Source organism: Macrobrachium rosenbergii, chromosome 41 (genome assembly GCF_040412425.1).
Source record: "Macrobrachium rosenbergii isolate ZJJX-2024 chromosome 41, ASM4041242v1, whole genome shotgun sequence".
NCBI classification, from domain to species: Eukaryota; Metazoa; Arthropoda; class Malacostraca; order Decapoda; family Palaemonidae; genus Macrobrachium; species Macrobrachium rosenbergii.
Genome location: NC_089781.1, coordinates 47901203 through 47915951, shown reverse-complemented (window position 1 = coordinate 47915951; position 14749 = coordinate 47901203). Strand labels below are relative to the sequence as shown.

Here is a 14749-nt window from a genome sequence, read left to right as displayed (position 1 = left end):
TATTTTCAGTGATCAAACTATTAAAATACACAATAAAAATTTTTAGATGGGTTTTGGTGTTGGAATACCAAAATAGGCAATTATAAGTTTTTTAGAGGGGTGGGAGTGTATTCGGGATTTTGCTAACGGCATACCACTCCGGGACTTTTTGATATTAATTTTGTTCAGGGCGGAGGTTTGTGATAGTGAAAATTATCACCCTTTCAAAATTTGACTCCATGTTTAAAAACATGTTAATGGTAACCCCAGCTTTGCATTTAGCTTTTCTCTGTATTCATTTTCAAGAGATTTACCTAGAAAGATCTCCCATAGCTCAATGGTATTAAACTAATATCAAAGGTCGGAACCCAGAAAGGTATCATGTTGTAAATGATTATAACACATGATGGAGTATATAATGGACTCAAAGATAAACTTACCTTCCCTTATTTTCAGCAAACAGTTTTTCTAACGACAAAGAACCTAAAAGAAAGAGTAGAGTGAAGTACTCCTCTTGTTTACAACTGGGCTGTTAAAGACCAAGGAGCCATTACTCTCTGTTGGTTAATGCAGGATGATCCCTTGCCCAAATTCCATGCCTTTTTATCAGGGAAGCGGGAAGGTTTTGAGGATTTTGTCGACTGAAAAATGTTTTTTCAAAACCTGTTTTTGGAGTTAAACAATGTTTTGTGTCCTCAAGAAGTTCTGCCAATTGATTAGCAGGCAGTTATAGTTCAGTTGCTGAAGCTCAGTTAGTTGGATTCTGACCCAAGCTCCCCAAATGGGATACACAGTCTGCAGCATTTATCAATTACGTAAGGATATTGAGTACCATCAAAGATGGGTTTTTAATTGAACGGCAATATATAGGACATAAAGCATGATTCCAAAAGGAAAGTAAGTCAGTCACTGTACACCCCAAAGTGTAAAAGTACTGCATCCTGTACCAAAAAGTGAGTGTGGATGAAAATGCTGCCCAAACAAGGTCTAATGTTAGAATTGACTGGAAACAACAAAACGGTCAGTTTGGAATACAGAACTTCAGATCAAAACATATATTAGGGGCTCCATTACTCCCTGATGATACAGATAGAACTTCGAGACTCCTCAATGTGCATTTTTTCTCCCGATGGCAAGTATGTAATTAATGTGAGAAAACTATGATTGAAGTTGTACATGTAGAATTTACAAATGGCAGCATTCCATAATACAGAATGGCACCTGGCACCATCTTCACCAGACATGGAGAAACCACCAACAGAAACGGTTTTCTTACCTGTGCCTATAGCACTAAAAGCTATAGAAATCACCTTAACCAGGCCAACAAAAATGGATTTACAATCCATTTTGAATAAGACCCTAGTTGCTCACCAAGTAGCATTCAACCAGCCTTCTGTCCCTTCACTTTTTGAAATCATTAATCAAAAGACAGATTTTCAGAATTTATAGTGACTAAAAACAAGAGACAATGGCAGAACTGAAACCATCTGCAACAGTCATCCCAGTTTTGGGATATTCCAACAAGGAATGGGCAAATCATCCTTTACCAGGTCAACAAAAAATTGATCTCTACTTCCATTTTGAATAAGACCCAGGTTGCTCACTAAGTAGCCCCAGCCTTCTGTCCATTCACTTTCAAAATTATTAATCTTGTGAAGACAGACTTTTAGAATTTGTAGTGACTTAAAACAAGAGACAATGGCAGAATTAAAACCATATGCCATGGTCATCCTGGTTTCAGGAAATTCCACCAAATTAATGGGCAACGCTATAACTAATTTTGAAAGGAAAGCTCCCTTTAGATATAGCATTAAAGCAGTTTGGGACCCCTATGAGAAGACTCTCAGAGGGGACAGCCTCATCAGAATTTTATGAACGAAGGCTCCGACTGCATTTTATAACATTTTTACCACCTTGCTGGAAGTTGCCATCAAAAGGATTCCAGAAGATTCCAGGATAATTTTTGCTGTTCAGGCCAAAAATATTATGAGAACCCGACAGGAAACACTCTGTGACTTCCTAGAATGGCGCATAAAAGCGTGAATGGAAGCACTGGAGGGCTCCATCAAATCACTCTCCAATGTCACAGCATTATTACATTCTAACCCCATATGAAAGGACCTGTTTGAGGAGGCTGTTGTGGCTCAAAACCATCTTGCCCACCAACAGAATTATACAGTGAATGCTCTTCTGGGGAACAGGAATTCAGGAAACAAAGAACCCAAAAGAACCCAATCCCAAAAAGGTTTATTGATCAAAAATCATATCAAGCCTTCAGTAAGCCCAAAAGTTTTCCTCAAAAAACAGGTAGGTGGTCAGAAGGGATAATTCCCTACAAAAGGACAACAACAATAACAACAACAACAACAACATGGACATTCTTTTTCACAAGGTCCAAAAACCATCTTATCGGGGGAAAAAGGAAAAGCAACACCTGGAATGTCTATCAAAGGCGAAGGCAGAGGAAGAGGCAGATGCCAATAGGAAATGTATGGATGCGGGTTGGCTTTGATAACATCACGGACAATGGAAGTGTTCCCTGTGGGGGACAGCATTATTTATATGTGCAGAAAGGCCCTGTTAATGGGGCCCATAGAGAAAAATGCGTATATTCGCCAACAAGTACATTGTTGGCCAAAGGTTTCAGCTAACTACTGTTGCCCAAGTATGTTGAATCATTCCAAAAGGGATTTGGACAGCATCTATAGATCTGAAAGATGCATACTGGCACGTCCCTATTGCCGTTTCCTTCCACCCCTTCCTAAGGTTCCGGATAGGGAAAGATACGTACAGATTCAAAGTCATGCCCTTTAGGCTAAACATTGCTCCAAGAATATTTTACAGAATTAGCAATGGTATTCATTCGAGAAAAAACAAAAAGGAATACAACTAATAGCCTACCTAGACAACCGGTTGATCTTGGGGCCCACAAGAAAAGACTGCTTGAAAAACCTGAGACCAATGGTCAACAGACTACAGGCAAAAGGTTTTATAATAAATTGGAAAAAATCCCGCCTCACGCCCAGCAGACACTTCCAGTGGCTGGGACTGTGTTGGGACACTTTTCACGGCCTGTTGTCTCTCCCCATCATACTCAAAACAGAATAAGGCAAGTCCTCAAAAGGTTCCTTGCACAGCCCAGAGTTTCCAGATGGCAATTAGAACGTAGGATGGGCCTGCTGCAGTTTGCATCAGTAATAGATCCAATACTCAGATTGCAATTAAAGTTGGGAACAAATGCTTCAACTTTGGAAGAAAAAAGAGTAATCTCTGGCAAAAGCATGTCAGTTGACACCTAGGCCATCTGTACAAGTGACAAAACAGGTGACACAGATGCCATCTGTTGACAGGTTGGGAGGGATACTGGGAGGATCATCAGGTGGCAGGGAAGTGATCAGCTACTCTGAGGAATTCTTATGTCAATTTCCTGGAGCTGATGGGTGTCTTTTTGTCTCTCAAAAAACTCAAACCTCCAGAAGAGATAGACAACATGACTACAATGTCCTGCACCAAGAGGTAGGGATCATGTTCACCTCCTCTCAATATGATAATGCTAGCCATCCTTCAGATGGCGCAAGCAAGGAAGTGGCACATGTCTGCAATTCACCTCAGAGGGTCTCTCAACGTAATAGCACACTCTCTATCAAGGAAAACGACAGCCTCAACAGAGTGGATGTTGGACAACAACTCTTTTCAAACAATAGCCAACATATATTGCACAACCGGAAGTGGACCTGTTTGCCACATACGAGAATCACAAACCCCTAATATGTGTGTCTCCAAACCTGGACAGTCAAGCAACAGCAAGAGATGCCTTCCTAAAGACTGGTACAAGGGGAGAATGATATCTTTTTCCATTGTCCCAGATTTCGAAGGTTTTGAGCAAACTTCTAACCTTCAAATGAATAACTTACTTAATAGCCCAAATTGGCAAAACAGGCACTGGTTCCTATTACTTCAACACTGGACGAAAAGATCAATTCCACCATCGTCCACTGTTCTATCCCAAATAGAAGGGAAGGAGGGAAAGTCGTCTACGCATCCTCCTTTCTTGGCCGAGACCTTGTCGTATGGATTTTTTAAATATCTATCATGAAAATTACTCACCCACATTGCAAGGTACCTAAGGCAAAAATAATGGACATCATCTGTCCGACAATGCAGTAACAGTCCATATGGAAGATATTGTTAGATTATATCCATACTGAGAGCCCAGTTGAGATTTATGTAGAAACACTTTTTTATTTTTCTTATATACCCTTTTGAAGACAAACGCCTTGCTGTTACAACAGTCATGGCACACACAGCTGCATTGACGGAGCCCTTGGTTTATGGATTCGGGATTGACTCCAGTACAGAAGTTGTCACTTCCCTTCTGCAGTCTTTTGCTCTACAAAGGCTACTTCCAAAGGGCTTCCAATTACTTGGTCCCTGAACAAGGTGCTTAGACTTCTATCAACCCCTCAATTAAGCAGACCCAGTACAACCACAACGCTACTAAAGGTGATCTTGATTGCTTTAGCATCAGGAGCTCGTATTAGTGAACTGGGCTCTCTTAGGAGGGGACAATACATCACACAAACAGCTGGTCATCAGTTATTATTGTCCCCTGGCCCATCATTCCTGGCCAAGGATGAGGATCCTTTAAAAAGGAAATATATCCTATAAAAAAATTCAATTTGGCAGACAAGACATTATGCCCAGTTCAAGCATGGTAAATATCCCTAAGGGTCCTATTTTCCTACACCCTAGCATAACTAACCACTCTCCCTACAAGGGCTGAGAATGACTGTAGTGTCCCTCATTAAAAAGGCAAACCCACACTCCTTTCCTAGGTCAAAACATATTAATTATTATTCGGTTCATTACTTCATTTATTAAATATTACTTGCACAAACTTGACTTTTCTGAGTTCAGTCCCGTGTCAGCCGGTGAAATTCCATTACAGCACGAATTTCTAGGTATAATAATGCTAGAAAATGGAATTTCACCGGGTGACACGGGACCTTCCTCAGAAATAGATTTTTCCTTTGTCAAAATCCCTTTTTTATAATCACAAACATTAAACCACAAAATCACCTGATATCAAATTGACTTTATCTTAGGAATAACATGCACCTGAGTGGAATTACTGATTAAATATTCTGGGTTTCAGAGATGCTTAACATCCCTATACTGTACTTAACCTCATCATTGTACATGTAGTTTCTGCTTTGGCTGTTTTATCAACACAGTATTTTCAGTTTCCTTAATGATCAGGGATCTAACATGTTTCAGCATTTATGCCAGCATCATATATTTCCTAGATACAGATCAATCTCTTGTTGGCTTCATATATTTTGTGGAAGAAAACTCAATCTCTTGTTGGCTTTATATACTGTATTTTGTGGAAGAAAACTCAATCTCTTAGACATAATGGTTTTTGGAATAACAATTCTGAAAGGACTCATAAGGAGCAAGAAAATTCCAACGTAAAAATATAGTTGGTGACAATACAAAAATGTTGTCTTACTGAATTTCACTGCTAATCATTATCAATTCTGAAACTGGTCTAACATACCAACATTGACAAATTAATTCATTTGTGAATCAAAGGCTTGTGCATAGCAGGAAAAGAATTAACAAACAACAGCAGGCAGATGCATTAGTCATGTTCCATAATTAGAACCTGCATGATTACCAAATTCATGGCAACAGCACCAGCTCCACCAGTTGGAAACTAAGCATTTTTGCATACACTGTTTTATCTCCAGCAACAACACAGCATATCTGGGATTTACAAATAAAAAAAGGATTTACTAAAATAAAATCATAAAAACCAATACACATGTTATATGGTGTTACTAAAATAAAATTTCAAAAACAAATACACTGATATGGATGAATATGTGTCTGTTGGATGTGTTATATATGGATCCAGAAAATATATATATTTATAAAAATAATTTAAATAGGGATATATACCATATATATATATATATATAGTTATATATATGATATTAATATATAGGATATATATATATATATAAATATATATATATCATATATATATATTTATATGATATATTATGGTCATATACCGATATATATCCTTATAGCGTTATATATTATGCATAATATAAGGATCATATATATATATTTTGATATCATAGATATATTTAATTCTTTTTACAAACATATTTGTATAATTAATTTAATCTACCCATAATATAATATCAAATATATTTTTATATAAATATATATATATCATGATTAAATGTAGTTTCTACTGGGACTTTTTGCAGACACATATGATCTTTCTAAGCCAAATGACAATAATTCTTAAACTTCTTGTTGTTTTGCACTTTTTGGATACCAGAAGAGTAACTAAGCCACATAAGATCCAAACATAAGAAATTGAAGAGACTGTGATTGAGGGACCAGAAAAAAACAAACTCACGTTTCAAGTAACCACAAGGAGTCACCTGTCCAACCTGACCATGAGAAGGATAAAAGTTCCTTGTTAATCATACATACACATACCAAAATGTTTTCAGATATATTTATGAGAGGTGGACAAGAATATCCTCACCATTTTAGCTTTTGGGCAATCGTTTTTAAATATTTTAGGCTGAAATCATATGTAGAAAATACTGGTCACATTTACCAGACACATAACTAATTCTAATAGCCACAATGACCTCTTAACAGACAGCTTGAATTCAAATAGCTTCTTTGGATATGCATTGTAACTACAATTCTGTAAGGTCCAAACGCAAGAAATTGAAGACAACTGTGATTTATGGTATTTCTGAAACAAACCCAGTCATCAGAAAACAAATAGTCACCTTGAGACCTGAGTCCACATTGAAGGATGAATTTTTCTATTTTTCAGGATATTATACACTCATACCTGTTGTTTTCAAAATATTTATTAGAGCTGAGAATTGAAATTTTAAATCAGGCTTTTGCTCTTATTAGAATTACATGACAGTCTTTATATAAATGACCATAGATTCAGAAAAACATTAATCTTCAACTTTAAAAGCTGCACCAAAAAACCCACTTGCTACGATTTTACAAAATAGTTCTAAAAACTCTAATACATAATTTGAAAATGACAGGTAGAAGTATCTACAATGAGGTTAGACTTTTGGTGAATTTCTATATCAAACTTTTGACCTTTTTGGAATTACAGTGGGCTTAAGGGTTCATTTCCTGTATAGAGAGAATAATTTTTTCAATGTTTTATATTTTATCTTACAGTTATAGTAGTTACAAGCATATCCAAAAAGAGGAAAAGAAGAGAAGTTAAGAAAAATAAAACATGTTTTAGAATTACATTTGTCTGGAAATCAGTGACAGTAGATTCTACTGATATACATTTCATAAAAAAATAAAAATGATTGCCCACTTTAACTCGATGGAAAGGATGGTTCTATTCAAGCTCTAAAAACAATATCTGAAAACAATCAGGTATATGTAAATTGAAGGTAATAGACTTTTATCCTAATTCAGTAAGGTTGGCAAGGTGACAATCCTTGTGGTTACAGTGACAGGTTTGTTTCCTGATACCAGCATTCACAGTGTTGTTTCAATTTCTTGCATTTGGATCTACCAGATTGGATTACAAGCATATCCAAAAGTTACAAGCATAACAAAAAAATTACTATGAGAATTCAGAAGTTAATAGGGCATTATACAATTAGCCCTGAATTATTGGGTGTCATATATAATATTTATATATGATAATGATATTTTCAGTTATTGTATATATATAAACTTATCAATATAAAACAATACCCTTTGTTCTATGCCTATGGAATCTTTGAAATTTATATATTTGTGAAGATTACATATAAAGAAATAATATTTTATAGATGATCAATGGAATAAATATATATAACAAATATATTTATTTTATAATATATGTATATAAATGTTATAATATATTATATTATATATATCTATATATATATATATATGGATCTTATATATATATATTTATATATATATATATATATATATATATCAATATCCATTTGTATAAAATTTCTTAAATTCATTATGGTTGTATAAGATAAGACCTGATCATGTGTCACCCAGTGAAATGGTTCCAATAGCACACATTTCTAGGTACAAATATTGCTAAATATACCAGAGAAAAAGCTATCCATAATGCCAGGTTACTACCCTGGATCGATCACCACAAAGGTGTCGGTATGCACTAAGGGGACAAGTGGTAGCCACTATCACAGATGCTTTGCCCAACAGATTTCTCCATTCTCAAAGCCCCAACATGGGTGTGCCGATCAACCCAGCACCTTCCGATGTTGCCACCTACCACTCCAAGACCCACCATCTTCATTCCAAAATTTAGCACAAACACGAGAACACCGTTCATTTTTCTGCGTGATTTTTATCCTATTCTGCTTTTTTAATCATGGCATCCCCACAAGGATTTCACACCATCTAAGTTGAGTACTTTTTCTAGTTGGTTTGTTAAACGTGAGAGGCACAGTATTTATGATCTGTACATAAAATATGTTTACCAGGTACACTGCCAAACGGTAAACTGTTTTGTTTTCGACCTTCAGTCTCCGCATTATCGTTAGCAGAACGAAATTCTGCTAGATACTTTCATTTACTCCATTTCGGTTTTTGGAGCATATTTTGGAGAAATTGAAAATATCATGTCGCTGGTTTAGAGGCAAAGGAACTTTTGTTTCAGGGCTTTGTACATTGGCTAAACAGATGAGCTAGGCTCCTTTTTCTGATCATAGATTTTGAGTCTTCTTATTAGTTTCCTTTCCTCCACCAGCGGGTTGGTGCCTTCTCGATGGGTATTATTATTATCATGATTATAGCTAATGTGAATAAGGATGGATGACATGTCCATTCCTGGATTAGTTTATGCATGTGATTTGGCGTCAGAGGCAGGCCATCTTGGTACCTAATGTGCCATACAGTTGTTGTTTGGCCCTCTCTGCCACCTAATCATTTATGTTTATGTATATATTTAATATATTTAGGCTAAACTCACATCATGGGTGGTTAACTTTATATTATATATTATTTGCTCTATAACAAGGTTGGTTTTTAATTCTATCAGTTTGGTAGTTACTAGCCTGGCCTACCTGACCAGGCCGTGATCGGTTTTTGGAGGGTTAGGCTGGCATGATAGGCGCTCTTACACGATGCTCAGGCTTCCTAGCTCACCTGACCAGGCCGTTTTACGGTTTTGGAGGGTGAAGTTAGGCTAGTGATAGAGTTCCTCATTCACACTTAGCCCACCTGACCAGGCCGTTAGGTTTTGGAGGGTGAGGTTAGGCTAGTGAGAGAGTTCCTCCTTCACTCTTAGCCCACCTGGCCAGGCCGTTAGGTTTTGGAAGGTGAGGTTAGAATAGTGAGGGCTCCTCAATTCATACCTCTGCCACCTGACCAGACCGATTCGGTTTTGGAGGGTGAGGCCAGATTTATACGAGGTTCTTCTCTCCCCACACCTGTAGCACCCATCCTAGCCTTCCTGACCAGACCAAAAAAGTTTTGGTTTTGGAAGATAGGCTAGGAACAGGAGGTTATGCTCCAGGCTTTTTCGTGTATTTAGCCTAGTCCTTCTTTACCTGAACGATTAGAATTTGGCGACGCAACCTGGGCACATCCTCATAAGAGGAAAACCGATTGCTTATTATGCTCAGCACCTCCGTGATAGGAGATTGTACTCGGCTTCCGGAGGGTGCATCCACCTGACCTGGTTGCCATTCTGCCGGGTTTCCGCCACTCACCTACCTTTTCCCGTCGGGCGGAATAAGAGTTACGATATGATAGACTTAGTGTTTATAGCTGTACTTAGTCCCAGGGATGCAATCTGCTTGAGGCGGCGGAGTCTCCGCCAGACTGGTCGGATCTCTCGTTATTGTCCATTTAACCACTCCGTGGGTATGGTTTGGTTGGCATGTTTTACGGTTTCCATTATTTGGTTACTGCCCTGGGCATTTTGAGAGATGGGCCATATGCGAACACTAAGATTTTCGTTCAAACACGGATTCCATTTTGTGTGACACAATGAGTTTTAGTAGACAAGTCATTCTGTAGCAGTAACATAGAGTTTATTGCTTGTACAGATTAAATATTAGTTAACCATTCCATCAGCATAAATCTATTTTAAATCTTTTGCTGCCGGATTCAATTCCGGTGGTTTTGCCTGATGCTACCATCATCCATAATCTGTTAAGTTAGTTCGCGGACGTGGGTCTTGCTGATGATACTCATGTACCGCCATTCCACTTACAGATGGTACGCTGTCAGGAGCAGGGTGCACGGCCGTTCTCCAGCAACCCTGTGGACACGAGGTGTGCCGTCGCACTCCAGCTGCGCGGTGCATGTTGGGGACCTGGTCGTCTGGCACCCTGACGGCTGTGAGATATGTTACGCTCTTTACGAGCTGGTGAGAGATGAGTCGGTATGTGACAAGAGACTGCTAACCTTTAGTCTCTTTTAATGATTCATATGGATGGATATATGACGATATAATTGGAAGTTTGGAGAATATTTTAGTAAGTCCTACCTTTCTTCCAGTCTAACCAATCAATCCGGGACTCTTTGCTGTCGACCCTGAAGACCTGGGTCGGCGGATTTGGGAGAAATGTTGCGCCTGGCAACCCCTACATACTGTCGGAGGAGATTTGCAATCTCCTCTATCCGAAGCATGGATCTCTGCTGCAGTGCCCAAGGAAGTGGGCCCCTATCATTGAGAGAGGATCGGGAAGAGACGAACCCCCCAGAAGAAGATAATCTGTGCGAAGAGGTGGCGGAAGAGGTAGTGGCCATCAACATCCACCTCGAACCGATGAGCGTAGATGACCATCAGGTAGAAGGTAAGGTGGTAAGTGAGGCAGGGGGGAAGTTTTGAAATTAGATCTCTTTTTTAGTTCTCCATCTTCTTCTCTTCTTTTCAAGGTTTTTCCAAACCAGCTATCCTTGGGGACAGATCTCGGTCTGTTATCCCCAAGGTGAAATCCTTGAAGAAGAAAGACTTACCCAAAGTCCTTCTAGACCTCAAAGGTCTAATCCACCAGCTCCCTTAAGGTCGTCACTGGCTCCCAAACCAGTGACGTCCTCAAGTAAGGCTACTCCCCTCCAAAGGGGTCGAGAACCAGAGTGTCAAGGCTAATCCCCCACAGCCTAACTTTGACCCTGAGGCTTTTGCCGACCTCCTGATGCAGAGGTTCGACTCTAGGGTTGAAGCTAGGCTACAAGATCTTTCTTCTCAGCTTGTTACAAGCTTAGAGACCTCTGGACAGTCAGTGGTGTCATTGGACAAAGGATGCAGGCCCAGGAAAGCTTGCTCTCCGGATTCATCCAATCCGGAGCAGTACAGCAGTCACATGTTGTCCCGGATGCTTCCAGACTGCCCCCCTTTGATAAGGGGAACCCGTGGCGGCTGGCTCTTGCATGCCCCCTGCATAATGGCACTCTGACCATAGAGGGCTTGGGCACTCGTCGTCTGGAAGAACCAGAGTTCTTTCCACCAGACCTAGTGCCTCCCTATCCAGGCTTTGCCAGGTTAACTGAGGAAGCCTGGATTAGATCCGATACAAGGTCCCGAAAGAAACAGTCATCTTTCCTAGGGACCAAGCTCAATCCACCCCTGATCGCGCTCTCACTGACTGGGAGTGCGAGAACACCAAACTTACTCCCTTTAAAGGAAGTTTCACGATGTTCTCTGTAGGGGACTCCATCCCTACCCCCTGCACTACTAAGATTGCAGAGCTGACCCTTCAGGCTGGAATAGAGGGCAAACCCTGCCTCAACTCCGGAGACAGATCCCACTTCCTTCTCTTTCCCGGAGATTCGGAATGTTGGGTGGGAGCCCGGCAACGTTCACGGTGGGGAAACTCGATCCCGAGTGTGCCTCCACCCTGTTCAGTGAACAACTTCCCAGGATTCCGGATGCTCTGCTGAAGACGGAGTTTGAGACTAGGTGCAGGCTGAGTCGCTCCCTTCATTCCATCACCATCTCAGAGGTGACTGCATTAACCTATACAGACGAACCTCTGTTTCAGGTCCTCACAAAGTCATTATTGGCATCCTTCCAATCGGACCTTTATGACTTTGTGGTGGCGAGACAGGCAGAACTGCCGAAAGCACATCTTTGCCGACGCCACTATCAGGCATGAGCCCAATAGACTCATGAAGAGAGTTCTATCTGGGGACCTAACCTCTTCCCAGAGGATGAGGTCAATAATGTCCTGGCTGAGGCAACCAGAGCAAACCAGAGTCTTCGCTCTCGCTGGGGTCTTCCTTTCAAAAGGAAGTTCTCTGAGACCTCCGGACCTCAACCTAAGGAAAGGAAGAGGTTCAGGAGATTCCAGAGCTATCGGAAGCCTCAGGCTCAGACTGTGCTTCAGGAGGTACCGGTCTCACAGATCGGCCAGCCTTCCACATCTAAGGCTCAGCCTCAACAGCAGCACGTCCTGATGCAGCCGGCTCAGCAAGCCCCTGCTCCTGCCAGCCTTCGTGACGTCCCCAGCTTTCAACGCTCGTTTGAAAACCAGGGGCGTTTCGAGGATACAACAGACATGCGAGGGGTAGTAGAGCCAGAGCCGCCTACAGAGGTAGAGCAGCGTCCAGACCCTCTCCTGTGGAGAGAGGAACCGAGGAGGCAGAGGGAGTAAGTCCTCTTCCAATCAATGAGCCTCCTCAGGTAGGCGGGAGATTGTATCTCTTCCGGGACCATTGGACCTACAGTCCAAGGGCCCACAGCATAATTTCGAAAGGTCTGGGATGGAGCTGGAGCAGAGGACCTCCTCCGCCAGTCAGATTCCATCAACCTCCATCCAAAGAATTACTGGACTATACAAAAGACTTTCTGCAAAAGAAGGCAATAAAGAAAGTCAGGCACTTGAAATTTCAAGGCTGTCTGTTCACTGTCCCAAAGAAAGACTCAGACAAGCAAAGAGTAATTCTAGACTTGTCTCGTCTCAACTTATACATTCAATGCGACAAGTTTCGCATGCTTACAATCTCACAGGTACGGACCCTACTTCCCCGTGGGGCCATCACCACCTCTGTAGATCTTTCAGACGCACACTATCATGTCCCGATTGCGAGAAATTTCTCTCCTTACCTAGGGTTCAGACGAGGAAAACAAGCATACTCGTTCAGTCATGCCATTCGGGCTCAACATAGCACCCAGAATATTTACCAAACTGGCGGAGACATTAGTCCAAGAGCTACGGGCTCAAGGGATTATGTTGCCGCATACCTGGACGATTGGATAATTTGGGCATCCAACGCCAAGGAATGTCGAAAAGCAACAATCTAACAGTAATCAACTTCCTGGAATACTTGGGTTTTCCAAATAAACAGGAAGAAATCCCGTCTAGTCCTGGCTGCTCAATTTCAGTGGTTGGGAATCCAATGGGACCTAAACACACACAAACTGTCACTTCCGCCAGCCAAAAGGAGGGAAATAGCCAAAGCTACCAGGCAGTTCCTCAAGAACAAAATAGCCCTCGTCGTACTCCAGGAAAGAGTTCTAGGGTTCTCTTCAGTTCGCTTCAGTAACAGATTTGTTACTGAAAGCCAGACTGAAGGATATAAACAGAGACAAGATGTCTCTAAGCCAACAGCAGAATTGAGGACAAGATGTCTCTAACCGATGTTGAGGAAAAGGCTTCAACCATGGTCAACAGTCAAGAGTTTGTCAAGGTCAGTGCCTCTTCAATTTCCCCCTCCATCGCTAGTGATCCATACGGATGCTTCCCCAAGCAGTTGGGGAGGATACTCCCAACACAAGAAAGTTCAAGGAACATGGTCGACAGTATTCCGCCAGTTCCATATCAACATTCTAGAGGCAATGGCAGTTTTTCTAACATTAAAGAAACTACGTCCAGCCAGACAGATTCAAATCAGACTGGTGCTGGACAGTGCAGTAATTGTACATTGCCTAAACAGAGGGGGCTCCAAGTCGAGCCATATCAATCAAGTAATGATAGCAATTTTCTCTCTGGCAAGGAAACATCTTTGGCACCTGTCAGCTACCCACCTGGCAGGTGTTCGAAATGTCATTGCAGATTCTCTATCCAGGACAACTCCGCTGGAGTCGGAATGGTCCTTGGACATGACATCGTTTGAGTGGATTTGTCTTCAGGTACCAGGTCTCCAGGTAGACCTGTTTGCCACAGAGAGCAACCACAAGCTTCCATGTTACGTTGCTCCCAATCTAGACCCTCTAGCTCATTCCATAGATGCAATGTCAATCGACTGGAACAGATGGCAAAGGATCTATCTGTTTCCACCAATAAACCTACTGTTGAAAGTTTTACACAAACTCAGATCATTCAAAGGTCAAGTAGCTCTTGTGGCACCCAACTGGCCGAAGAGCAATTGGTTTCCTCTTCTACTGGAGTTGAAGCTCCGGCACAAACAGATTCCCAATCCAAGATTGACACAAGTAGTGCAAACTCGGACTGTGTCAGCTTCCTCAAGAATTCTGAGTGCCCTAGCTTTATGGACTTCATGAAGTTTGCAGCTCAGAAAGATGCTAACATTGACCCTCTTAATACACTGTTCATAGAATCAGATAAGAGGGAATCTACACTTAGACAATATGACTCAGCAGTTAAAAAGTTAGCATTATTTCTAATGGAATCTCAGGCTCAGATAATGACCACGAATCTAGCAATCTCTTTCTTCAGATCATTATTTGAGAAAGGACTGGCCACTAGTACTATTACTACAACAAAATCTGCTTTAAGGAAAATATTTTTACATGGCTTTAATATTA

The 14749-nt window shown here is 40.9% G+C and overlaps 1 protein-coding gene across 1 annotated transcript in view; it reads right to left on the bottom strand.

Annotated features, from left to right (window-relative positions):
• The window catches only part of Hmgs (hydroxymethylglutaryl-CoA synthase), a gene marked incomplete at its 5' end in the record, with an annotated part of 657494 nt that overhangs the window by 330953 nt on the left and 311792 nt on the right, over nucleotides 1-14749 (bottom strand). Inside the window, one exon of the mRNA XM_067084337.1 lies at nucleotides 5660-5698. Coding sequence (XP_066940438.1) covers nucleotides 5660-5698 — 39 coding nt within the window. The remainder of the gene's footprint in view (nucleotides 1-5659; nucleotides 5699-14749) is intronic.